Consider the following 18,102-nt stretch of genomic DNA (forward strand, 5'->3'; position numbering starts at 1 on the left):
TTCCAACACTTTCAATCCGGGATATATCGGTCCCGCGCGTACTGTACCCTTCTCGCCTGAGCCAATGCATCGCGATCGCGGTGTCTCCCCGGCTTCGAGACCCTCCCTCGGCCGCGCCCCCCACCCCGATAAACAGGCGTCGACGTCCTCTCCCCCTCGACCCCAACCCCAGCCTCAGCACGTACTCCGCCCTCATCATACCTAACATTGCGATCCCAATCCTCCAACGCCCCAAACGGACTCCTCAACCACGCCTGCAACTCATGCAGAAACAACCGCGCATTCTCCCTCCCCAGGAAATCCTTCAACAGCTCCTCCGCCTGCCCCGCACTGCCCTTGATATCCACCGTCCGCAGAATGGCAATGATATATTCGAGCAAAAACTCGGCGTTGTTGCCCCGACGGCTCTCTAGTCTTTGGTGTCCGGGGCGGGCGACCCCCACAGTCCCTGATCCTGATCCTGACCCTGATCGTGGCCCAGTTCCTCTGCTCCCACTGGTGGTGGCGTCAGTGGTGCTGGTAGTGTTGTGTTCGGACTCCGGGTTCAGAAACGCAAAGACCTGCAATTCGCGACGGATCCATTTCCGGGCCCGTGACACGAGATCTTCTTCGCGGTTGAAGCGCTCGGGCGTGAGCTCGCGGTATTGCGAGAGACGGTTGGAGCCGACGCGGAGGGAGTACAGTTGGTAACGGTAGATGTGTTGGCGGCGGCGGATCGGGTCGGAGGGTTGTTGCCGTTGGGGGGGAGCGGGGCTGCGGGGTCGGCGGGGACGACGAGGGCCACGCTGGAATGGGGATCTGTGTAGATTGGTGGTGGTGGTGGTGGTGGTGGTGGTGGTTGCAGGTGGGAGCGCAGGCAATTGATAGATCTTGGGCGCATGAGGGCCGGCGAGATCGTATTTCACGGATGTGATGTCGCTTTTGCCTTGACAGTAAAGTTAGAGTCGCAGTCCCGAACATACACTTCAGAAGAGAAGGGGGAAGAGGGAAGCTCACAAAGCGGACAGTTGCGCCGCTGTTCCAGCCAGCTCAGCAGACACAGGAAGTCGAAGTTGGCGTGGCGGCAGGGCACCGCGATGGCGGGCTCGGAGATGGGTTCCAGGCAGATCACGCAGGGATCGCCATCCTCCTCGCGGGCTACCTCTTGTAGCGTCCTTTGCAGTATTTCCTGCTGCAGGTCGTCATCCTGGGACATGAGAATCCGACTGCTCTGGAGGTGGGTGGGGTGGAGATGCGGATGAGGCGGGATTACGGAGAGCTGCCTGGGGACGGGGATCACACCGCCTGGCAGCCTTCTGTCGGCAGAATCGGTACGGGAGACGACAGCGGCCAGTGGTGATACTTTGTCGGCGTCTTTGTCCCGCCTGCGTTGTCCTCTGATTCTCGACTCAACAGCTGTTCCGCTACATGTGCTTGTTCCTCTTCTTCGGGGTAGAATACTAACCGCAGAAGCTGCTCCCCTTATGGTCTACAAGGTCAAGGGCAACCGCGACACCTATAATAGCATGCTTGGGGTTGATACCCTTGCCGTTGGATATTGCTGAGACCCTCTCGGTGTCCAAGAAGAGAGAATATCTCGCAAGGATGAAGCGGAGAGTGATAAATATTCTACCGGCATCGCGTCTGGAATCTTCAACAAGTCGTGACGTCACAAGAATAATCGCAGTCGTCGAACAGCCTGTCAAAGGTGACGTTCTAACTTCCTGCCCAGTGTCCAGACCATGATGAAATCATTTGAGCTCCTCCGATCCGACGGATCTGTGACCACTCAGCTGTCAAGCTCCCCAGGCGTTCCTCCCGGGTTTACGGATTTAGCCCGGCATTCCGGCTATAGGCCTCGACCGACGAGATGGCCAGGCAATCGGCTGTCAAACCGGGTTTAGACTTTTTCTCCAAGGCCTGAATAAGATGTATCATTGCCACCGAACAGTGTTGGTATAAATTCACAATGCTCCCGACGATGGATCCCGGTGCTATATATCCCATGCGCTATTGCCTCCCGCCCAGCAATTGAACACTTGACCAGCCCTAACTAATGGAGACCGTCCGGGACTCAGCCTTCGGGAAACTGGTGCGCATCTTCAGTGGTCGAAGATGGCTACGCTACCCCGAGGAGATCGACACAGGGATGTGGACCGAGTATCTGAGAACAGAGAAGCAGGTCAAGGATGAAGAAGCGGCGGTCTCGGACAGCGACCAGGAGAACCTGGGTCTTTATACTGTCCTGTCGCAGGCATCAAGGTCATCACGTCGCGTGTCGTCTTCATCGACGGTTCGGAATGAGGGGGCAGACCGGGTTGATTCCAGAGCTGAAATGGTCATTGACTGGCGAGGACCGGATGATCCCGAGGTACGTATACACACAGACTGTCACAGAATGATAGCTGACAAAGACGCAGAATCCGCAAAACTGGAGCACGTTCAAGAAACTGGGCGTCAGCAGCCTGATCTGGCTGCTCACCTTCTCCATCTACATCGGTTCGGCCATCTACACCCCTGGCATCACGGGTGTTTGCGAGCAATTCGGGGTGAGCGAAGTGGCTGCGACGCTGGGACTGACCCTTTTCGTGCTGGGATATGGCCTGGGTGCGCTCGATAACCCAGAAGAGACTTGAACTGTACAACTAACCGATCCCAGGTCCTATGGTCTGGTCTCCCCTGTCGGAACTACCTGCGATCGGCCGAAGCCCTACCTACGTCCTGACCCTGTTTGTCTTCGTGTTCCTCGAATTCGCCGTCATCTACGCCACCAACTTCGGAATGCTCCTCGCCTTTCGCTTTCTGACCGGCTTCATCGGCTCGCCCGCCCTGGCCACTGGTGCCGCCTCCATGGGCGACATCTGGAACCCCAGGCTGCGCGACTACATGATCATCATCTGGGGGGCATTTGCCATTTCGGCGCCCGTCCTGGGTCCGCTCGTCGGCGGGTTCGCCGCCCAAGCCGAAGGCTGGAAATGGACCATCTGGCAGCTCCTCTGGGTTTCCGCGTTCGCCTTCGTCCTCCTCTTCTTCCTCCTCCCGGAGACCTACGCGCCCAACATCCTCTACCGACGAGCCCGACGCATCCGCAAGATCACCGGCAACTCGAGCTACAAATGCGAAGCCGAGATCGAGATCTCCCACGTCAAGCCCAAGGTACACCCCCTGCCTCCTCCCCCTCAAACCCCCCCACCCCCTAACCCAAACCCAACCAGGACGTCCTCTTCGAAGCCCTCATCCGGCCCTTCCAACTCTGCTTCCTCGAACCCATCGTCTTCATCATGAACCTCTACATCGCCCTAATCTACGGCATCCTATACATCTGGTTCGAAGCCTTCCCCATCGTCTTCAGCGAAATCCACGGCTTCAACACCGGCGAAAGCGGCCTCGCCTTCCTCGGCATCCTCGTCTCCACCTGCTGCATCACCATCCCGTGCTACTTCTACTGGAAATACAAATACCAATCCAAGCACTTCGACGAGAACTGGAACATCGCCCCGGAGATGCAACTGCCCCCAGCCTGCGTCGGCTGCTTCGCCCTCCCCATCTCCCTCTTCTGGTTCGGCTGGACCGGCCAGTTCGCCTCCGTGCACTGGATCGTCCCCATCATCGCGTCGATGTTTTTTGCTGTTGGTGGCTGTCTCATCTTCAACTGTATCTTCTGTTACCAGGCCCATGCGTATCCGAAGTTCGCGGCGTCCGTGCTTGCCGGAAATGACTTCTTGAGATCCTCGTTCGGGGCTGGGTTTCCGTTGTTTGCGTCCGCCATGTTTCATAATCTGGGGGTCGGGTGGGCGTGTACTCTCCTGGGTTGTTTGACGGTGCTGTTTGTCCCGTTTCCGTTTGTTTTGCTTAAGTTTGGGAAGAGGTTGAGGCTGGCGAGTAAGTATGCCAGACATGATATCTGATCAGCATGTCTGATATGATGTCTGATGTCCGATTGCTGGGATTGCAAGCTTTTTCTTCCTTCCTTCCTTCCTCCCTCCCTCCCCCATTTGTTATTTACACGGTGTCATGTTGCTATGATTATTATGAGTGAGTGAGTGAGTGGCTACCCTACTACTACTACTACTACTACTACTACTACTACTACTACTACTACTACTAAAAGGATCTCGATGGTTTCCTACACAAACAAGTTTGTTTATATAACTGTATAGACATTTATGAGGCATGCATGTTAACTGCTATTTTAAAAATTGAGTGTATCCATCTGCTATTTCATTCTAAAACAGGAAAGCCCCCAAGTATAGCTATCTACCCAGACAAAAAAAAAAAAAGGAAGCACAAAATCCTCCCAATTTCGTTCCATTCCAGCCCAGTCCAGCCCAGTTCTGCCCAGCCCTATCTTCCCATAACCCCATAGAAGAAGCCATAAAAAGCACGAAATTCACCATATCTTTTATACATGTAACAACAACGCCAGCAACAACAACCAAATCACAACAGTAACAACAATAACAACAATAACAGCAGTAATGTAAAAAAAAAACCAGGTCAGAAGTTACACAATATACAGGTGGTGAAAGTAAAATCAATGCACTGAAAATGAAGCAGATCAGATCAAATCACTTGATTTATTTGCTTGTTTGTTAGTGGGTTGGTTGGTTTTGTTTGTTCAGTGAGTAAAAAGTGCGGGTGTGGGTGTGGGGGTCATGATTTCCATCCAGTCAGGCAGATCCTGACCTGGATGATGATGATAAAACATATATAATCTGGGGTTCCGATGGTTTTTCCTGTTTGGTTTTGGATTTCATGGCCCAATATGCTTGCTTGGTTGCTCATTATGCATTGCTTCATGATCCCATTTCAGATCTTATCCGTATCCATATCCGTATCCATATCCATGTCGTAGTCATCCATATTCAAATCCATATCCGGTTCCCATATCCTGTCCTGGCCTATCCTATCCTATCCTGTCCTGTCCATGTACATGTCCATATCATGTCATATCCTATTGCGTAATCGGGGTGTTGTGTGGAGTTGTTCGTAATTATTCGTGTCGCGGGGTCGTGTTTGCGTGTAACGTGTTCGTGTCAGGTTGGGGTAAAACGTGAGTTCGTGCGCGCGGGGTGTCACGCAGAAGAGAAAGAAAAAAAGCAAACGCAGAACAAAAAAAGACAAACAGAAAGAAAAGTCATGAAGACAGGGAAGGGCCGGCTAAGCTTCATCTGTCAACCGGTTTAATAGGCTGATGCTGAGAATCATAACCAGCAGCCCTATCGTCACCACGACCAGAAGTCCGAATCCAAACCAACCGAGCACCATGGCTGACGTGCCGACTCCGCTCTTCACGCTTCCGTTGCCCATGTCCTGGGCGATGGTGCTCGCGGCGACGGAGGCCGTGTGCTGCCATAATACCGAGACGAGCACAAATACCGACGCCACGAAGATCAGGGCCAACGCGGCCTGGGACACGGGGCGCGATGGGAACGGCTTGGCTTCCACTTCCGAGCCACTGGCGTCGATCTCCTCGTGCCAGCCGGGGAAGGTAGCGAGGAGCACAAAACAAAAGAAGGCGAGGATGACAGCAATGATGCTGGAGGAGTTAGTCAATTTGCTAACAGGACGAAAGGAACCGAGGAAACATACAGTAGGTACGGAAAGACAACTGCGTCCTTGAACGTCGATGCCACCCAGATCAGGTTCAGCGGGTCTTGGTCGACCGTGACAATCTCCGCCAGCGCCGTCGCATTGGCATTGCAGATGTACGACCCGGCGTCGGGCTGCACGCAGATCCCAAAGTATCCCACGCGGACCTCCATCTGGGCTCCTCCCACTATATTCGCCGTTGCGGTCACCACACCCGGGTCGACCTGAGCGAGGTTGAAGGTAGGTTTGTAGCGCTCATAGTACAGGGAAATGAGGAAGATGTCGGGGATCTGCGGGGAGGACGATGAACAGCCGGCCAATAGAAGAGCTAAGACGGTCAGTGACACTCCTCCGAGTGGGACGATATGATAGCTCACATAGCAAGATGATGGCGACCGCGATGATAATCATGAGCACGTGGTGGTACCCGATCATCGGCAGGTACTCTGCATCGCAATCGTCAGCGTCTTCTTATACAATTGCACGTGTGAGGTCGGGGGAACCTACTGCCTAGCCGGTCGCGAAATGTAGGCATAGTGGGCGATTGGGGCCTGGTATCTTCCTCCTCTCACGATGACTCGCTTCTCGGAACTCCGAGAAGGAGTGTGAAGTGTTGGTGAGGCTCACTCTGGCCAGTACCCCCAGCGACGAGTAGTTGTGAAGTTGAAACGAGTCACGACGAGACGAGTTGGTGACTCGAGCGGCCTTGTGCCTGACAGATCGGACGCCGACAGGAATGTAGCGATAGAGTTGGTATGCAGGAGAGATCGCAGGAATGTAGCGGTTGTGGCACGTTGGACCCTGGGAGATATCTCAGGTGGTTAGAGAGCAAAGACAAGGTATCAATCAGGTAATGGACTGGTCGAGTGGGCTAAATTGGATTGCAGTATGCCGAAAAGAGGCAAGCGGAGATGGATTGGGGAAGGGCGAGAGGTGAAGGGGAGTGAAAGGGAGGGTGAGGGAGTGATTGTAGCTAGACAAAAACCTCCGATAGAACCTGAGTGTCCTCCACGAGTGACCACAAACAGCAGCGACGGGGGCGACGATGATGATGGTGGTGGTGGTGGTGAGAATGGGGGAGGCTGGGGAGGAACGGGTCGGTATAGATCGAATTGCGGGAGGCTGGGCCAACTGCGCTTTGTTTACCACGCCCGTTCCCCGGTAACGCCCCCCTCACCGCCTGGCCCCATTCGTGGACCCGATGCCGCTAGCCCTCATCGGGCACCCCCCCCCCCCCACTGATTATCGGCCCAGCCTACGGAGTACTCGGTACCGGTACTGTCACAGCAGGTATTATCATTTTATCATTGATGGACCTGTATGTATTCTACTGGTCTACCTACTACCTACCTACGAGTAAGTAGTAGTCCTATAGTCGAGGTATACAATTCAAAACACTAACCATCACCCCAATGCTACCAGGGACACAACTTGTAAAGATATTCCAAAGAAACGCCAATGTATGTATGTATGCAGTTGCGATGCTCTCCTCCTTCCCCCAAGAAGATCTATTTGCCCGTGAAGGAGAATCGTCGGATATCAAACGAGGCCCGTCCCTCTCCACTGGAGACCTTGCTGCCCTCCGGTTCTTCGTCGTCTTCGCTATCCGGGATGATCATGTCTTCGCTGCCTTGACTAGGCGTCGGGCCGTTTTTCACCGGATCGACCGCTCTTTTGCCACCCATTAATCTGCCGATCGGCCCCTTCGGAGTCACGAAGCCGGTAAGGGATGGAGAAACGCAATGGAACGATCGGGACCGAGACAGGGCGCTCTGTCCGAGACGTTGCAGAGGTGTGGTCCGTTGACGCCGCGGAGGGGACCGGAACGCGCCGTATCCCACCCCGGGCGATGTCTGCAGCGGCTCATTGGGGGTGTTCGGTTGAAGGTCCTTGTCACCAGAACCCCCCTTCCCAGGACTGGTGAAGACCTTTCCAGCTTTGAAGGCAAACTTGGAAAGCAGCGCGGGCTTACGTTTCTCAACAGGCTCGTCAAGCACATCAGACGTAGAGCTAGGGGTGGCAGATGTATGGGTCGTTTCCAAAGTGTTGGACTTCCCCAAGGATTGCCCCGGTCTATCTTGCGTATCATGCTTAGGGACAGGCGTGGCGTCCGCTCGAGGAACCACACTGTTACCACCAGAGTTGTGATGCTCGTCTTTGGTTCCTGCCTGGACAGGATCTGGGATCTGCGACATCAAATCTTCCGTGGAGTCGTCGGACAAGACGTCCAGAGTAGACTTGCGCGCCTTCTTCGTGCGAGCCGCCTTCTGTCCACTCGGGCTGGAATCGTCCAGCGGGCTGGCAAAGAACCTGCTGCGACAGTCCGGCAGACTGGGCTCGGTGGCTTCATCTGCGTCGGAACACAGCCGTTGCCGCTTGGCAGGTTGCAAATTCGACATTCTGGAAGCCTGCGCCAGGAAAGAATTTCGTTCGACACTTCTCACCAGCGGGCTCGAAAGCCTCCGCGAGGGGTCAACCGAAGAGGCGGATCTGGCCACGCCGGGGCGTGATGGCGCAGAGACGCCTTCCCAAGAGCTGTTCGCATGGCGATGCAGGAGTCGCTGCTGGCTCGGCGAAGGGGAGAGGCTGTTTGGGTCCAGCTCCGCCAGAGGAACCCGCTTTGGAGTGAAGAAAGAGCCGATGGGCTTGCTGGACTTCAGCTCAGCAGATGAGCCAAGAGTCTGTCGGCGGCTGATGGTATTGGTAAGCCTCTTATCGAGTGCAACCGGTGGCTTCAGGATGAGTGGCTCTTTGGTCATTGGATCCAAGTCTCCACGGGCGACTCCGACCGCAACCTCCGGATCCATATCGGCACCAATGAAGGTCAGGTCCTTGACATTGACACCAGACTCCGGCACGGTCAAAGTCACCAACTTTCCCGCCTTCGGACAAAAGACCCACTGGTACAAAAACGTAAGCTCCGCCTGCCGGAAGTTATCCAAGTAGTCCGTAGGCACGTTATACTGGCCCTCAAGCTGAAGCATACGCAGCGTCCTTTCCACACTCTTGTATTTTCGGATGCTGCGGTAGGCCGTCTTCAACCCCATTCGTGGAATGTTGGGCAGGTAATCACATCCACTCAAGATACACATGCGTCGGAAGTCGTCATCTGTCCATCCGATCAGACTGATATCTCGACAAGCCGTGAAGTCGGCCCGATTGATCTCAATGCAGTCGCCATGTTGGTCGAGCTTGGACAGCAAGCGTTTCGCGCCAAACACCAGCAGATCGGAGTCCTCGGAGATGATCCCGGAAACGATCCCCTGCTGTTCCAGGTAGACCATCTGCGAGTCTGCCTCGTACGGAGCCACCACGTATTGGACATTCATCTTTTTGAGTTCCTCGATCAGCTCGCGGGCCATCAAAGGCGTCACGTCCACGGCCTTCTGCAGTTCCTGGTATGCCTCCGCCATGCGGCCTTTCCGCTGAAGTTCCAACCCAAGGGCTTTGCTTTGCTGCCGTCGCTGCTGGCGCTCGATCTCCGTGCCAGCCTTACTTGGCAACTCATCCCCATCGAAGACCAGGTAGGGCGTCACTCCGAAGAAGAGCAGCATGCGGACTCGGTTCAGGACGAAGTCAATGTGTCTGGAGCGGTGTTAGCAAGCCAGCAGAAGATCCCTGGCATCTCAGCACCTACTTCCTGGTCGGCCTGCCCAGGACCAGGTCCACCGCACAGGCGACCGTGCCTCGATGCAGCCATCCATAGGCGTCGACTCCGAGGGTCTGTCCGCTGAACTTTTTCAGATGACATGGTTTCTGGATTGACTTGAGCAGGCCATGGAGTCCTAGATGGGGAGAGTGTCAGCCCTGTGGATGTCCCCCAATGGCCTGGGGCTGTGGAATCACCTTTAATGCCCATGGTCGGCGCCTTTGGTCGATAGGATACGCCTCGAAGTAGATACTCGCACCGCCAAAACAGACATCCGTTGGAGTCTGGGGGTGCCTAGGAGTCAATGCTGCCGGCGAGCATGGAAAACATAGAAGCACGGTGCTCAGCAAGTTGTGCACGACCCGGACCGACCCCTGAATGGCGGCCAAACGATGATGACCTTGACAACAGGGTTGGAATGCTCGTCGCTGGTCCCTCCGACGCGCAAGGAACGCGATGGGGCGAGCCCGCCGTCCGATCCCCTGATTGGCTTCGCGAGGGCGGTGCAGGAGGGCCCGCCCACCGCCCCGGGATTCTGCCGTCGAAAAAAGAAATCCTGCGCAAAAGACGAAAAGGAAGTTTCGACGGTCGCTTCGTCTTTCTCGACAGAACCCATCCATCACCCATCCGCCCACCATGCCCATCAAGGCCCTTTCCAAAGTCCACAAGCACATTGCCAAGAAGCGGGGCGCCGTCCAGGCTCTGCACGAGTTCAGCAGAGATGCGAGGAGACTGCGCAAGGCCAATGCCCGTGATGATCGAATCACTCGTGTCTCGGCCAACATGTCGCGGGGCAGACAGACCTACGGTATGCTATGCTGGCCTCTGCTGTCAACGGACGATCCGTTGGATGTTGGCTAATCTTTTGTTTCCAGTCGACCGCATCTCCTACTTCTACGAAGCTATCCCCGAGGACGCCGGCGCCATGTCGGAGGATGAGATGAAGGATCTAGTCATCAGGTACGTGACACCCATGTCGATCGCAAGTGTTGCCGCATGTTAATCCGCGGGCTTGCAGATATATCAACCGCAGCGTGCCCGAGATCGAACAACTACAGAGCGAGCGCCGGAAAGGCAGGCCGCCCAGCAAGCGGGAGGAGGCGCTGTTGCAGCGGACCGATGTCGAGAACAAGGAATTCAAGACCGGGTTTTGGATGCCCGACTTCAGTGAGGTAGATGTGGTTCGGGCCCTGGCCGCATGGAACGGCGACTGGTCCGGACTGAGCACGATGAAGTTCATCCGGATCACCAAGGAAGGAGGCAAGCAGGTGTCGGCGTTCCCGCCCAAGGGAATGTCGTAAAAAAGTTCTTTTTCTGGTTCAATTGTTTTTTGTTTTGGCATGGAAAGACAGGATGGAGGGATCCGCGGAAGTGTCGGGCATAACGGCGTTACGATTGCACATAGATAATTTCAAATCTGCATTTGGATGGTTTCCTGCGACTGAATGATATGAACCAAAATACATACTCAGTCAGACCTACTTTGTATATACGGAGTACTCCATACTCCATACTGTAGAGTTGTCCGTCATGCGATGCCAGGCCGGCGCGCGCATTGATTGGCCTCCGCCAGAGCTGGCGGGCTTGGCGCGGCCGACATCATCAGCTCGCCTCTTCCAATCTTTCATCTTTCATCATCCGCCAACTTGTTCTTCCTCCATTGCTTCCCAGCTTCATCACCCACAACCCCCACCCTCAAAATGCTCTCTCTACGCACCATTGCCCGCTCTGTGCCTCGCACTGTCTCGCGCTCTGTCGCCGCCTCTTCCCGGTCCGCCGTCCGCCCCATCTCCACCGTCCCCAAGAACACCTTCCTCCAGTCCTCCTTCAAGCAGGCCACGAAACCCGCCTATGCTGCTTTCTCGACCTCGAGTGCGTTCAGAAAGTCTCCCGCTCCAGGTATGTAATGGACCGGTTTTTCCCCGGTTGAGAAATTTTTTGGCCCATAAAAAAGCCAAGAAGTTTCTGCCTTCGCCCGGCAATATGGCGAGCTTTACTACCGACTGTCCGAGCTGTTGGAATGGATTTCTGACATCGAGGCCTTTGGCTCAATCTAGGTGATGTCGAACTGGTCGCTAAGCTCGAGGAGGAGTTGAAGCACGAGCAGGCTTCCGGCCTTGAGGACTTGGAGCCCTCCGTCCAGAACATCCAGTATGTTCTTCAAAACAACTCTTGGGAGGTACGATCAACGATGCGCGTCCACTGTCTGCTACATCTGTGCTAATCTGCTTGGGTACAGGTCAAGGATGTCCCCGGAGAGCAGGAAGTCATCCTGACCAAGAAGTTCGGCAACGAAGAGTAAGAACAACCCGCAATGGCTTTTTCCGTAGGAACAACGTTACTAACAGCTCCTTCAATCGATAGGATCCGCCTCACTTTCACCGTCGCCGACCTCCAGAACTTGAGCGAGCAGGAGGAATTCGGTGACGAGGCTCTGGACGAGCTGGATGGTGACAGAAACGGCTCCCGGGACGCCGCTGCCGAGGAGGACATGGAGCCCAGCTTCCCTGCCCGCGTCAACATCACCATCGAGAAGCCCGGTAACGGCGCTCTTCTGATCCAGACCGTTGCTCAGGATGGCCTGTTCCAGGTCGAGGAGGCTTCCTTCTTCAGCAAGCCCGACTTGGCCCACGCCCAGACTGCCGAGAAGGACTGGGCCAGACAGAGCCTGTACTCCGGCCCTCCCTTCGAGAACCTCGATGAGGAGCTGCAGTCTTTCCTCGAGCGCTACCTCGAGGAGCGCGGCATCAACGCCGAGCTTGCCAACATGATCCCGGATTACATCCAGGTCAAGGAGCAGAAGGAGTACGTTCGCTGGATCGAGAGTAAGTCGCCCTCCAACATTCCCATCCCAAGCATGCCTCTAACAATATCACACAGGCGTCAAGAACTTCATCGCTGCCTAGATGCGGAAGATTGAATAACCGCGTTGACCCAAGGAATGCCCCCCCAAATCGATATTTTTGTTTAATCACGTTACGACAACACCCCTGTCTTGAAAATATCGGAATCATGTTTCATTAATTTTGGCCGCTGTCCCTCCCGCCAGTGCGCGCATGTATATTAGTACGTAGTAGATGTTTCATTAAGCCTAGCCTAGCCCAATCACGTCACACTGTTGGTATGATCTATCGCCATAACTGTCCAAAGTATCGTAACTCCAGCCCAATCCAACCCGCCCTATCATCTACCTACCTATGAGCCTAATCCTCCCGCCTCAACCAGATCTTCTCCCCGTTCATCGCCTTCTCCCACGCCACCCCAAGCGCGCACGGCTTACCCTCCTCACCGATCCGAAACTCCGCCGCATAAACCTCCGGAAACAGCGCCCCAAGATCCCCATCATGCTCAGCTATTATCAGGAAGTGCTCCCCATTCCTATGTTGAAAGCTCAGGTACTCCGGCCAGGTGGCCCTGCCCCGGTCCGCACGCAGCGTCCCCGTGGATGCATCAAGATAAACCTCGACAATCTGGTAGCCGGGGTGTACATACCTCCCTGTGTATTCTACTAGCGGTAGGGCCGGAGACAGGACTGGAGAAGGGGGCCTGTAGTCGATGGCGTCCTGGACTTTCTTCTTCTCCGCTTCTATATAAGCCATATTCCTAAAAAGGCGATATGACCACTCAGCTTCTACCCATCCGAACCCAAAAGCAGAGAAGGAGAGAGAGAAAAAAACGTACTTCTGATTCCAATCAAACCTCTCCTCCACCGGCACTCCAAGCTTCTCATCGATTAGATGAAAGGCCAACGCCTGCTCGGCATAATTCGACCCGGCGGCTGTATTCGCCAGCGCAATCACCGCATACTTCAGGGTCGGGATCAAGATCAGCTCCGCCCCAAAGGCATTCACGCCCCCCGTATGTTCGAAGTACTCTACCCCCCGATACACGCCCGTCCACCAGCCCAGGGCATACGCGCGCGGCCCCGTATACGGGGCCTGAGAGGGCATGATAGTCCTTGGGGTCCACATCGCGCGACGCATGTCCTGCGATAAGGGGCCGGTCTGGGTCTGGGTCTGGGTCTGGGTCATTAACGACCGGGCCCATTTAGCGTAGTCCAGGACATTCGTGATCACGGCGCCGGCGCCGGAGACTTCGGCGACGGACATCCAGGGGACCTCGCGGTAGGAGTTCTCGGTCTCTGTAGACGAGTAGGCGTATCCGCGCGCGAGATGGTCATTCGCACGCTTTGCATCATCCAGGTCGAAGAACGTGGATGCCATAGCCAGGGGCGTCCAGATCTCACGGGCGAGCAGATCGCCCAGCCATTCGCCAGTGAGGGTCTCGATGATGTGTGTGGCGACGACGAACATCAGGTTGCAGTACTGGAATGTGGTGCGTGGTTCGGCTGTGAGTGGGAGATGGCGCAACGTGCGGACGATCGTCCGTACGGCGGTGTCTCGGGGTAGATTGTCCCCGTAGGCTTGGTCGTGGCGGGGGAGTCCGGAGCGATGCGATAGGGCGTCTTCGATGGTTGTGTGTTCGGTGGCGTATGCGGAGGAGAGAACGAAGTCGTCCCGGATGAGACTGCTGATGGGCGTGTCCCATTGGACTTGCGGGTAGGTGGTGTTGTCTTCGACTAGTTTGGCCATCATGGCCGCCGTGAAGGCTTTGGTGGTGCTGCCGGCGTAGAAGAGTGTGGTGGGCGTTACCGGGGTGGAGGGGAGGGAGGCCATCCCGTAGCCCTGGAGTTGGGGTTGTTAGAGGTTGTTAGAGGTTGCTTTGTGGTTGCTTTGTGCATTGTTGGGGATGGTGTTGGTGTAGTGAGTACTTTGGCCCAGGTGTTGTCACCGTCGACAACGGCGATTGCCATGCCCGGAACATGCCATTGATCCAGTGTGTCCTGGGCGAGTTGGTCGAACTTGCCGCTCAATGGGCCGGTGCTCTTGCGGACAGTCATGGTTGAGCGAAGGGGAAAATGGCAATGGCAATGGGAAAGGGGAATGTGGTGAGAAATAGATTCCTGGGTGACTATCAATCAGAGTTGCCGGGAAGATGCGATCGCTGTTGTGTTGTTATTTCTGAGCGCAGCACCAGCCAGGCACCGGCCACCCGTCGGTCCCCCGCCTGAACAAACAGGGTTCGTGATCGCTCTCCTGGGATATATTTAGTCAAAGGGGATGAATGAAAAGCGTCCATTAATTACATCAAAGATCATATATGATCGAAGCATTCTAAGAAGAGGGTTATAAGTGGATAGTATAAGTGAAACTCCCGCATGTCCAAGTCCGTCAATAATACTCCATACCCGCTGCCAAAATCATACCATCATCGGGTGTTCATCAGAACCAACGACCAAAAGACAATGTGAACCACATGAAAAGGGTGAACTAGAACTCCATGCTCTCCGGTTTCGCCTCAGCCACGTCCTCGTTTCTCTCGCGCTTGCCAACCCGCTCTTCCTTGAGAAGCCCGGCGATGAAGGAGCGGAAATAGTCGATGTACGGCTTTAGACTTGTCTTCTCGTAATCCTGGAGTTTACGACCTCCCCGGGCATCAGACTCAGGTACACTGCCCTCGCCTTCAGCGACTTCCGCTCCTGCATTGTTGGGATGTTCCGCATCCCATTCGTCAATCTCAGCCAGCAGTTCGGTAACCGTAGGTACCGAGAGAGGGTCGAACTCTTCCGCTTTCCGAGGATCTATCGGTACACAAATGCGGCCAGTGCCGGGGTGAATGACAAATGGGCTTTTCAACAAGTGGATCATCTTTTTGCTGACCTCCGAATCCAGGCGCGGGTATGTGTACTCTAGAACAACGTCCTGCTTGGCGTCTCGCAGCGTTGTGGGGTTGAGAGTGCTGCTCTTGCCGGTCTTGGCGAGGGCATCGATATCGGCCCATTTGTTGGCACTGCTGCGGCCCGGTGCCGATTCCCACTTTTTGCGCAGTGATTCGTTCAGGCTCTTATCGGGGAGCAGCGACAAGAGACGTTGCGCCTGCTCGGAGCTCAGGAAGGTATCCTGTTCCACTAGCGTCGTTTGCGCAAAGTACGGCTTGAGGATGTCGAGACTGCGAGACATGTGGGGGTGAAGAGGTCGCTTGAGAGTGATGCGCTTGCCGCTCGAATTGCCACCTCGCACAACATCCAAGTAGCCCGCAATGGCTCTGCGGCGATCATCGGGGAGGCTGCGGGCCCGCGGGTCACACACCCAGGCGTGGGCACCACGACGACCCGAGTAGACCCATAATATATGCTCGAAACCAAAGTCTTCCCGTAGAGCCGTATCGACAACCTTCATGGCCATTGTGACAAAAGTCCAGCATTTCTCACAGATGTTCGCCTTCGTACAGCAGGATCGGATGTCATCGTAATCGGTCAAATCAATATCGAATACCAGCTCCTTGGATATCGGTTTCATCTGGCCACCTCGAAGCGTCTTGCGGTCTCGTGGGTTTGTGTTGTAGACGGGTCCGATTTCGAATCGAGAGGGGTTCATGCGGAGAATATCCTTACGGAACCTGCAAGCCCATCCTGTTAGGCCCTGAGTCTCTTAAGGTTGTGGTCTCCTCCCTACTCACAGATCCGCAGTCGCATATGACTGATATCGTAGATAGGCATCATTTTGAAGCGTGAGCGCGAATTCACGGTTCCCAAAGTCTGGCGATGGTACGATTCCGTGGTTCAACCACTGGAATAAATAGCGAAATGGGAAAAGGCGCTGATAGAAGGCAAGCATGGTTTCGGTGTCTACCTGGGGCCCCGGAGCAGCAGCAGGCCTGAATGGACCAAAATCAGTACATACCCCCTTTATATTCCTGGCGATGACTTACTCTGCTGGCTCAGGGACGGTTTTCGTGTCCGGCGCACTTGAAGCGGGGTATTCATCATCGTCATCGTCATCAAACAGGTCTTCGAGTTTCACGCCCGTCGACTCATTCTTCGGGGAACTGGGTTCCTCGTTCTCTGCAGCTGGTTCAGTTGGAGGGGCGTCTGGCAGAATCTCTTCATCGTTGCGCTTGGAGGAAGAGTCCTGCGAGGATGTTGAGTGAGGCATGCTGGGTGGTGGAGTGGTGATTGCGTCCTTTCCACGAGGTGCGTTGATGGACATCGATATCCATTAACGCGCCCGACGCGTTTCCGACGCGCCGCTTCCCGTCAGCCCTAAGCCCTGACGGCGGGTCCCGATCGAGCAGCAGAGCTTCCCATCACGTGCCGGAACCTCCCCGCAAACGGCGCTGATGAGTCAGCAAGGTACCGAAGTATGGGCGGCGACGTGCTCCGACGTGCTTCTTCCTGACTGTCTACAACTTCAACTGACTCCCACTTTCCTGCCGGTTCCACCCCTGCGCCACCAGGAACTTCTCAGGGCTTGCATCGCCGTTTGCGGCTTGTCCTGTCTATAGCATACGAGGGACGTCTCATCTCCCTCCTGGCATGACGTGTATATTGCCCTGATCCATGGGGAAGACCATCAGCCTTGATGAAACCTGAAGAATCTGTTCGACGTATCATGTCTCTCTGCCCACAGTCTGAGAGTCAGCTACCCTAGCCCAATCCGGCTGCACGAGGCTCTTACTGTTCCTGTTGTTACTAAATCATGCGCTGAGTCAATGGTGTATTCACCACATTCCTTGGATCTTCGGAGCCACTCGGAGGCTCCCCCGTCACAATTGCTGCCCCAGACATCGATTTCCCCTGGTCAACAGCTTCTGGATTGTTACCTCGTCGATGAATCTTGCTGCGGCGCATCTCAATTCCTTGTTTGACTTACTTTCTTCCCCTCTGGGATGCCCCTTTTCTTGCCAAATTTGCCCCCTGCCCTGATTCTTAACCTCGCTTACGTGCAACGTTGCAGATGCATTATGTGTCCATCACGAGTATCCCCGCTCCAGGGTAGCCTCCAACACCGCAATGGATGTCTTTGTAATTGACCATCTCGCCATTGAATTACTGTTGGGATGTTCAGGGCTCACCACTTGAGCATCAATTCAGTCCGTCTTCGCGAACAGCTCTACTAGGCGCTATGCAAATGATAATACTACACACTCTAACGGCCTTCTATCTTCAGTACGGTATGGAACTTTTACCATATACACTCCGCACCGTCGGCTTGTTCTGTCCGCCGACAGGGGCAATGATTAAGTTTGCATGAATCTTGGATTACAGTGGTGACGCCACCACTGCTATCCTTCTCTCAATTGGGGGCTCCATATGATCGGCAGGTCTCAGGCCTTGAAAGCCTTTTTGTGGGGATAGTGGGCCAAGCCCGAAATGATACTGCGGGATGTTACATTCGCATCGTGGTTGAACACAGGATTCTGTTCTGCTCAACTACTCTCATTACATCGGTCCCTTTTCTATCCACGGTTCTCTCAACTTAACCTACTACCGTAGCTCCACGCATCCTCATGGCGTGTGAGACTTGGCAGCTTTTGTGAGTCGTGTATCAATCGCGCCATAATTCTCTCCTGAGTGGATACTACTGTGGCATTATCACCATCCACCAGTACGGCCACGAAAACGGTAAGAGCATTTGTCCTTGAAGACATTTAAGACCAAGTCTTCCTGCTTTATTGATGTACTTCATTCCCTTTCCCAACACAAGTTGTGCCGCATAGGAGTCACTCGCTCGCCCTCTTTCATTCGTTTGATCTTAAAAAAGTTGTGTCAGTGTTCGTTCTGCAGCCTTTTGCATCAGCTAAAAAACAAAACTGGTCAACGAAATGGTTAAGGGAGGCGTTGCGTTGCTGGCCTTGGCCGGCCCGGCATTTGCTGGAGTCATTGTCCGTGGCACTGAGGTATGTCTCTCTTCTAAAGCTTTGGCTTCTATGTACTGACAACCCTGCCCTCTTAAGCCTGTGACTACGAAGATCATTCTCCCCACTGGCGAACCCCAGACGATTACCAAGACCAAGGTCTACACGACAACCGACTGCCCAGG

The 18,102-nt window shown here is 54.8% G+C and overlaps 9 protein-coding genes across 9 annotated transcripts; 3 read left to right on the top strand and 6 right to left on the bottom strand.

The window, feature by feature from the left end:
• Positions 1 to 11: 11 nt before the first annotated feature.
• On the bottom strand, positions 12 to 1,229 carry BO70DRAFT_384122 (RING finger domain protein; the record flags this gene model as incomplete). Its single annotated transcript, XM_025545633.1, has 2 exons — positions 997 to 1,229; positions 12 to 925 (listed from the first exon to the last, which is right to left on the bottom strand). The coding sequence occupies exons 1-2, from the start codon at positions 1,193 to 1,195 to the stop codon at positions 12 to 14; spliced, it is 1,113 nt and encodes a 370-aa protein (XP_025404388.1). The 5' UTR covers positions 1,196 to 1,229.
• An 806-nt stretch (positions 1,230 to 2,035) lies between these two features.
• On the top strand, positions 2,036 to 3,865 carry BO70DRAFT_282787 (MFS transporter; the record flags this gene model as incomplete). Its single annotated transcript, XM_025539057.1, has 5 exons — positions 2,036 to 2,350; positions 2,400 to 2,586; positions 2,639 to 3,135; positions 3,195 to 3,777; positions 3,837 to 3,865. 5 exons carry the CDS (start codon positions 2,036 to 2,038, stop codon positions 3,863 to 3,865), a joined length of 1,611 nt encoding a protein of 536 aa, XP_025404389.1.
• Positions 3,866 to 5,041: 1,176 nt separating this feature from the next.
• On the bottom strand, positions 5,042 to 6,282 carry BO70DRAFT_15937 (Fig1 domain-containing protein). The gene is made up of 4 exons (XM_025538268.1): positions 6,079 to 6,282; positions 5,949 to 6,017; positions 5,572 to 5,899; positions 5,042 to 5,518 (listed from the first exon to the last, which is right to left on the bottom strand). Exons 1-4 carry the CDS (start codon positions 6,104 to 6,106, stop codon positions 5,140 to 5,142), a joined length of 804 nt encoding a protein of 267 aa, XP_025404390.1. The 5' UTR covers positions 6,107 to 6,282; the 3' UTR covers positions 5,042 to 5,139.
• Positions 6,283 to 6,947: 665 nt separating this feature from the next.
• Positions 6,948 to 9,652, bottom strand: BO70DRAFT_425327 (putative exonuclease). Its single transcript, XM_025547672.1, has 3 exons — positions 9,418 to 9,652; positions 9,209 to 9,356; positions 6,948 to 9,156 (listed from the first exon to the last, which is right to left on the bottom strand). The coding sequence occupies exons 1-3, from the start codon at positions 9,428 to 9,430 to the stop codon at positions 7,080 to 7,082; spliced, it is 2,238 nt and encodes a 745-aa protein (XP_025404391.1). The 5' UTR covers positions 9,431 to 9,652; the 3' UTR covers positions 6,948 to 7,079.
• Positions 9,653 to 9,815: 163 nt separating this feature from the next.
• On the top strand, positions 9,816 to 10,657 carry BO70DRAFT_357796 (translation machinery-associated protein 16). The gene is made up of 3 exons (XM_025542123.1): positions 9,816 to 10,028; positions 10,096 to 10,180; positions 10,239 to 10,657. Exons 1-3 carry the CDS (start codon positions 9,857 to 9,859, stop codon positions 10,519 to 10,521), a joined length of 540 nt encoding a protein of 179 aa, XP_025404392.1. The 5' UTR covers positions 9,816 to 9,856; the 3' UTR covers positions 10,522 to 10,657.
• A 203-nt stretch (positions 10,658 to 10,860) lies between these two features.
• BO70DRAFT_357797 (MAM33 family protein) lies at positions 10,861 to 12,332 on the top strand. Its single transcript, XM_025542124.1, has 5 exons — positions 10,861 to 11,119; positions 11,278 to 11,399; positions 11,460 to 11,518; positions 11,585 to 12,045; positions 12,101 to 12,332. The coding sequence occupies exons 1-5, from the start codon at positions 10,921 to 10,923 to the stop codon at positions 12,124 to 12,126; spliced, it is 867 nt and encodes a 288-aa protein (XP_025404393.1). The 5' UTR covers positions 10,861 to 10,920; the 3' UTR covers positions 12,127 to 12,332.
• On the bottom strand, positions 12,282 to 14,045 carry BO70DRAFT_16015 (beta-lactamase/transpeptidase-like protein). The gene is made up of 2 exons (XM_025538270.1): positions 12,902 to 14,045; positions 12,282 to 12,823 (listed from the first exon to the last, which is right to left on the bottom strand). The coding sequence occupies exons 1-2, from the start codon at positions 13,894 to 13,896 to the stop codon at positions 12,424 to 12,426; spliced, it is 1,395 nt and encodes a 464-aa protein (XP_025404394.1). The 5' UTR covers positions 13,897 to 14,045; the 3' UTR covers positions 12,282 to 12,423.
• A 290-nt stretch (positions 14,046 to 14,335) lies between these two features.
• Positions 14,336 to 15,988, bottom strand: BO70DRAFT_16026 (DNA primase small subunit). The gene is made up of 2 exons (XM_025538271.1): positions 15,740 to 15,988; positions 14,336 to 15,679 (listed from the first exon to the last, which is right to left on the bottom strand). The coding sequence occupies exons 1-2, from the start codon at positions 15,895 to 15,897 to the stop codon at positions 14,551 to 14,553; spliced, it is 1,287 nt and encodes a 428-aa protein (XP_025404395.1). The 5' UTR covers positions 15,898 to 15,988; the 3' UTR covers positions 14,336 to 14,550.
• Positions 15,903 to 16,258, bottom strand: BO70DRAFT_384128 (uncharacterized protein). Its single transcript, XM_025545634.1, has one exon. The coding sequence runs from the start codon at positions 16,213 to 16,215 to the stop codon at positions 15,988 to 15,990; it is 228 nt and encodes a 75-aa protein (XP_025404396.1). The 5' UTR covers positions 16,216 to 16,258; the 3' UTR covers positions 15,903 to 15,987.
• Between the last annotated feature and the right edge of the window lie 1,844 nt (positions 16,259 to 18,102).

This window comes from Aspergillus heteromorphus (assembly GCF_003184545.1).
Source record: "Aspergillus heteromorphus CBS 117.55 chromosome Unknown BO70scaffold_1, whole genome shotgun sequence".
NCBI lineage: Eukaryota > Fungi > Ascomycota > Eurotiomycetes > Eurotiales > Aspergillaceae > Aspergillus > Aspergillus heteromorphus.

Coding starts and splice junctions, on each gene's coding strand:
- BO70DRAFT_15937 (XM_025538268.1), bottom strand. CDS start 6,106: ATGCCTACATTTCGCGACCGGCTAGGCA. Junction 6,018..6,078: donor ATTTCGCGACCGGCTAGGCA/GTAGGTTCCCCC, acceptor ATTGCGATGCAG/AGTACCTGCCGATGATCGGG. Junction 5,900..5,948: donor GGTCGCCATCATCTTGCTAT/GTGAGCTATCAT, acceptor TGACCGTCTTAG/CTCTTCTATTGGCCGGCTGT.
- BO70DRAFT_425327 (XM_025547672.1), bottom strand. Junction 9,157..9,208: donor CTGGGCAGGCCGACCAGGAA/GTAGGTGCTGAG, acceptor ACACCGCTCCAG/ACACATTGACTTCGTCCTGA.
- BO70DRAFT_357796 (XM_025542123.1), top strand. CDS start 9,857: ATGCCCATCAAGGCCCTTTCCAAAGTCCACAAGCACATTGCCAAGAAG. Junction 10,029..10,095: donor GCGGGGCAGACAGACCTACG/GTATGCTATGCT, acceptor TTTTGTTTCCAG/TCGACCGCATCTCCTACTTC. Junction 10,181..10,238: donor ATGAAGGATCTAGTCATCAG/GTACGTGACACC, acceptor GCGGGCTTGCAG/ATATATCAACCGCAGCGTGC.
- BO70DRAFT_357797 (XM_025542124.1), top strand. CDS start 10,921: ATGCTCTCTCTACGCACCATTGCCCGCTCTGTGCCTCGCACTGTCTCG. Junction 11,120..11,277: donor CAGAAAGTCTCCCGCTCCAG/GTATGTAATGGA, acceptor GGCTCAATCTAG/GTGATGTCGAACTGGTCGCT. Junction 11,519..11,584: donor AAGAAGTTCGGCAACGAAGA/GTAAGAACAACC, acceptor TTCAATCGATAG/GATCCGCCTCACTTTCACCG.
- BO70DRAFT_16015 (XM_025538270.1), bottom strand. CDS start 13,896: ATGGCCTCCCTCCCCTCCACCCCGGTAACGCCCACCACACTCTTCTAC. Junction 12,824..12,901: donor AGGTTTGATTGGAATCAGAA/GTACGTTTTTTT, acceptor TCGCCTTTTTAG/GAATATGGCTTATATAGAAG.
- BO70DRAFT_16026 (XM_025538271.1), bottom strand. CDS start 15,897: ATGCTTGCCTTCTATCAGCGCCTTTTCCCATTTCGCTATTTATTCCAG. Junction 15,680..15,739: donor TCATATGCGACTGCGGATCT/GTGAGTAGGGAG, acceptor ATGGGCTTGCAG/GTTCCGTAAGGATATTCTCC.
- BO70DRAFT_384128 (XM_025545634.1), bottom strand. CDS start 16,215: ATGCCTCACTCAACATCCTCGCAGGACTCTTCCTCCAAGCGCAACGAT.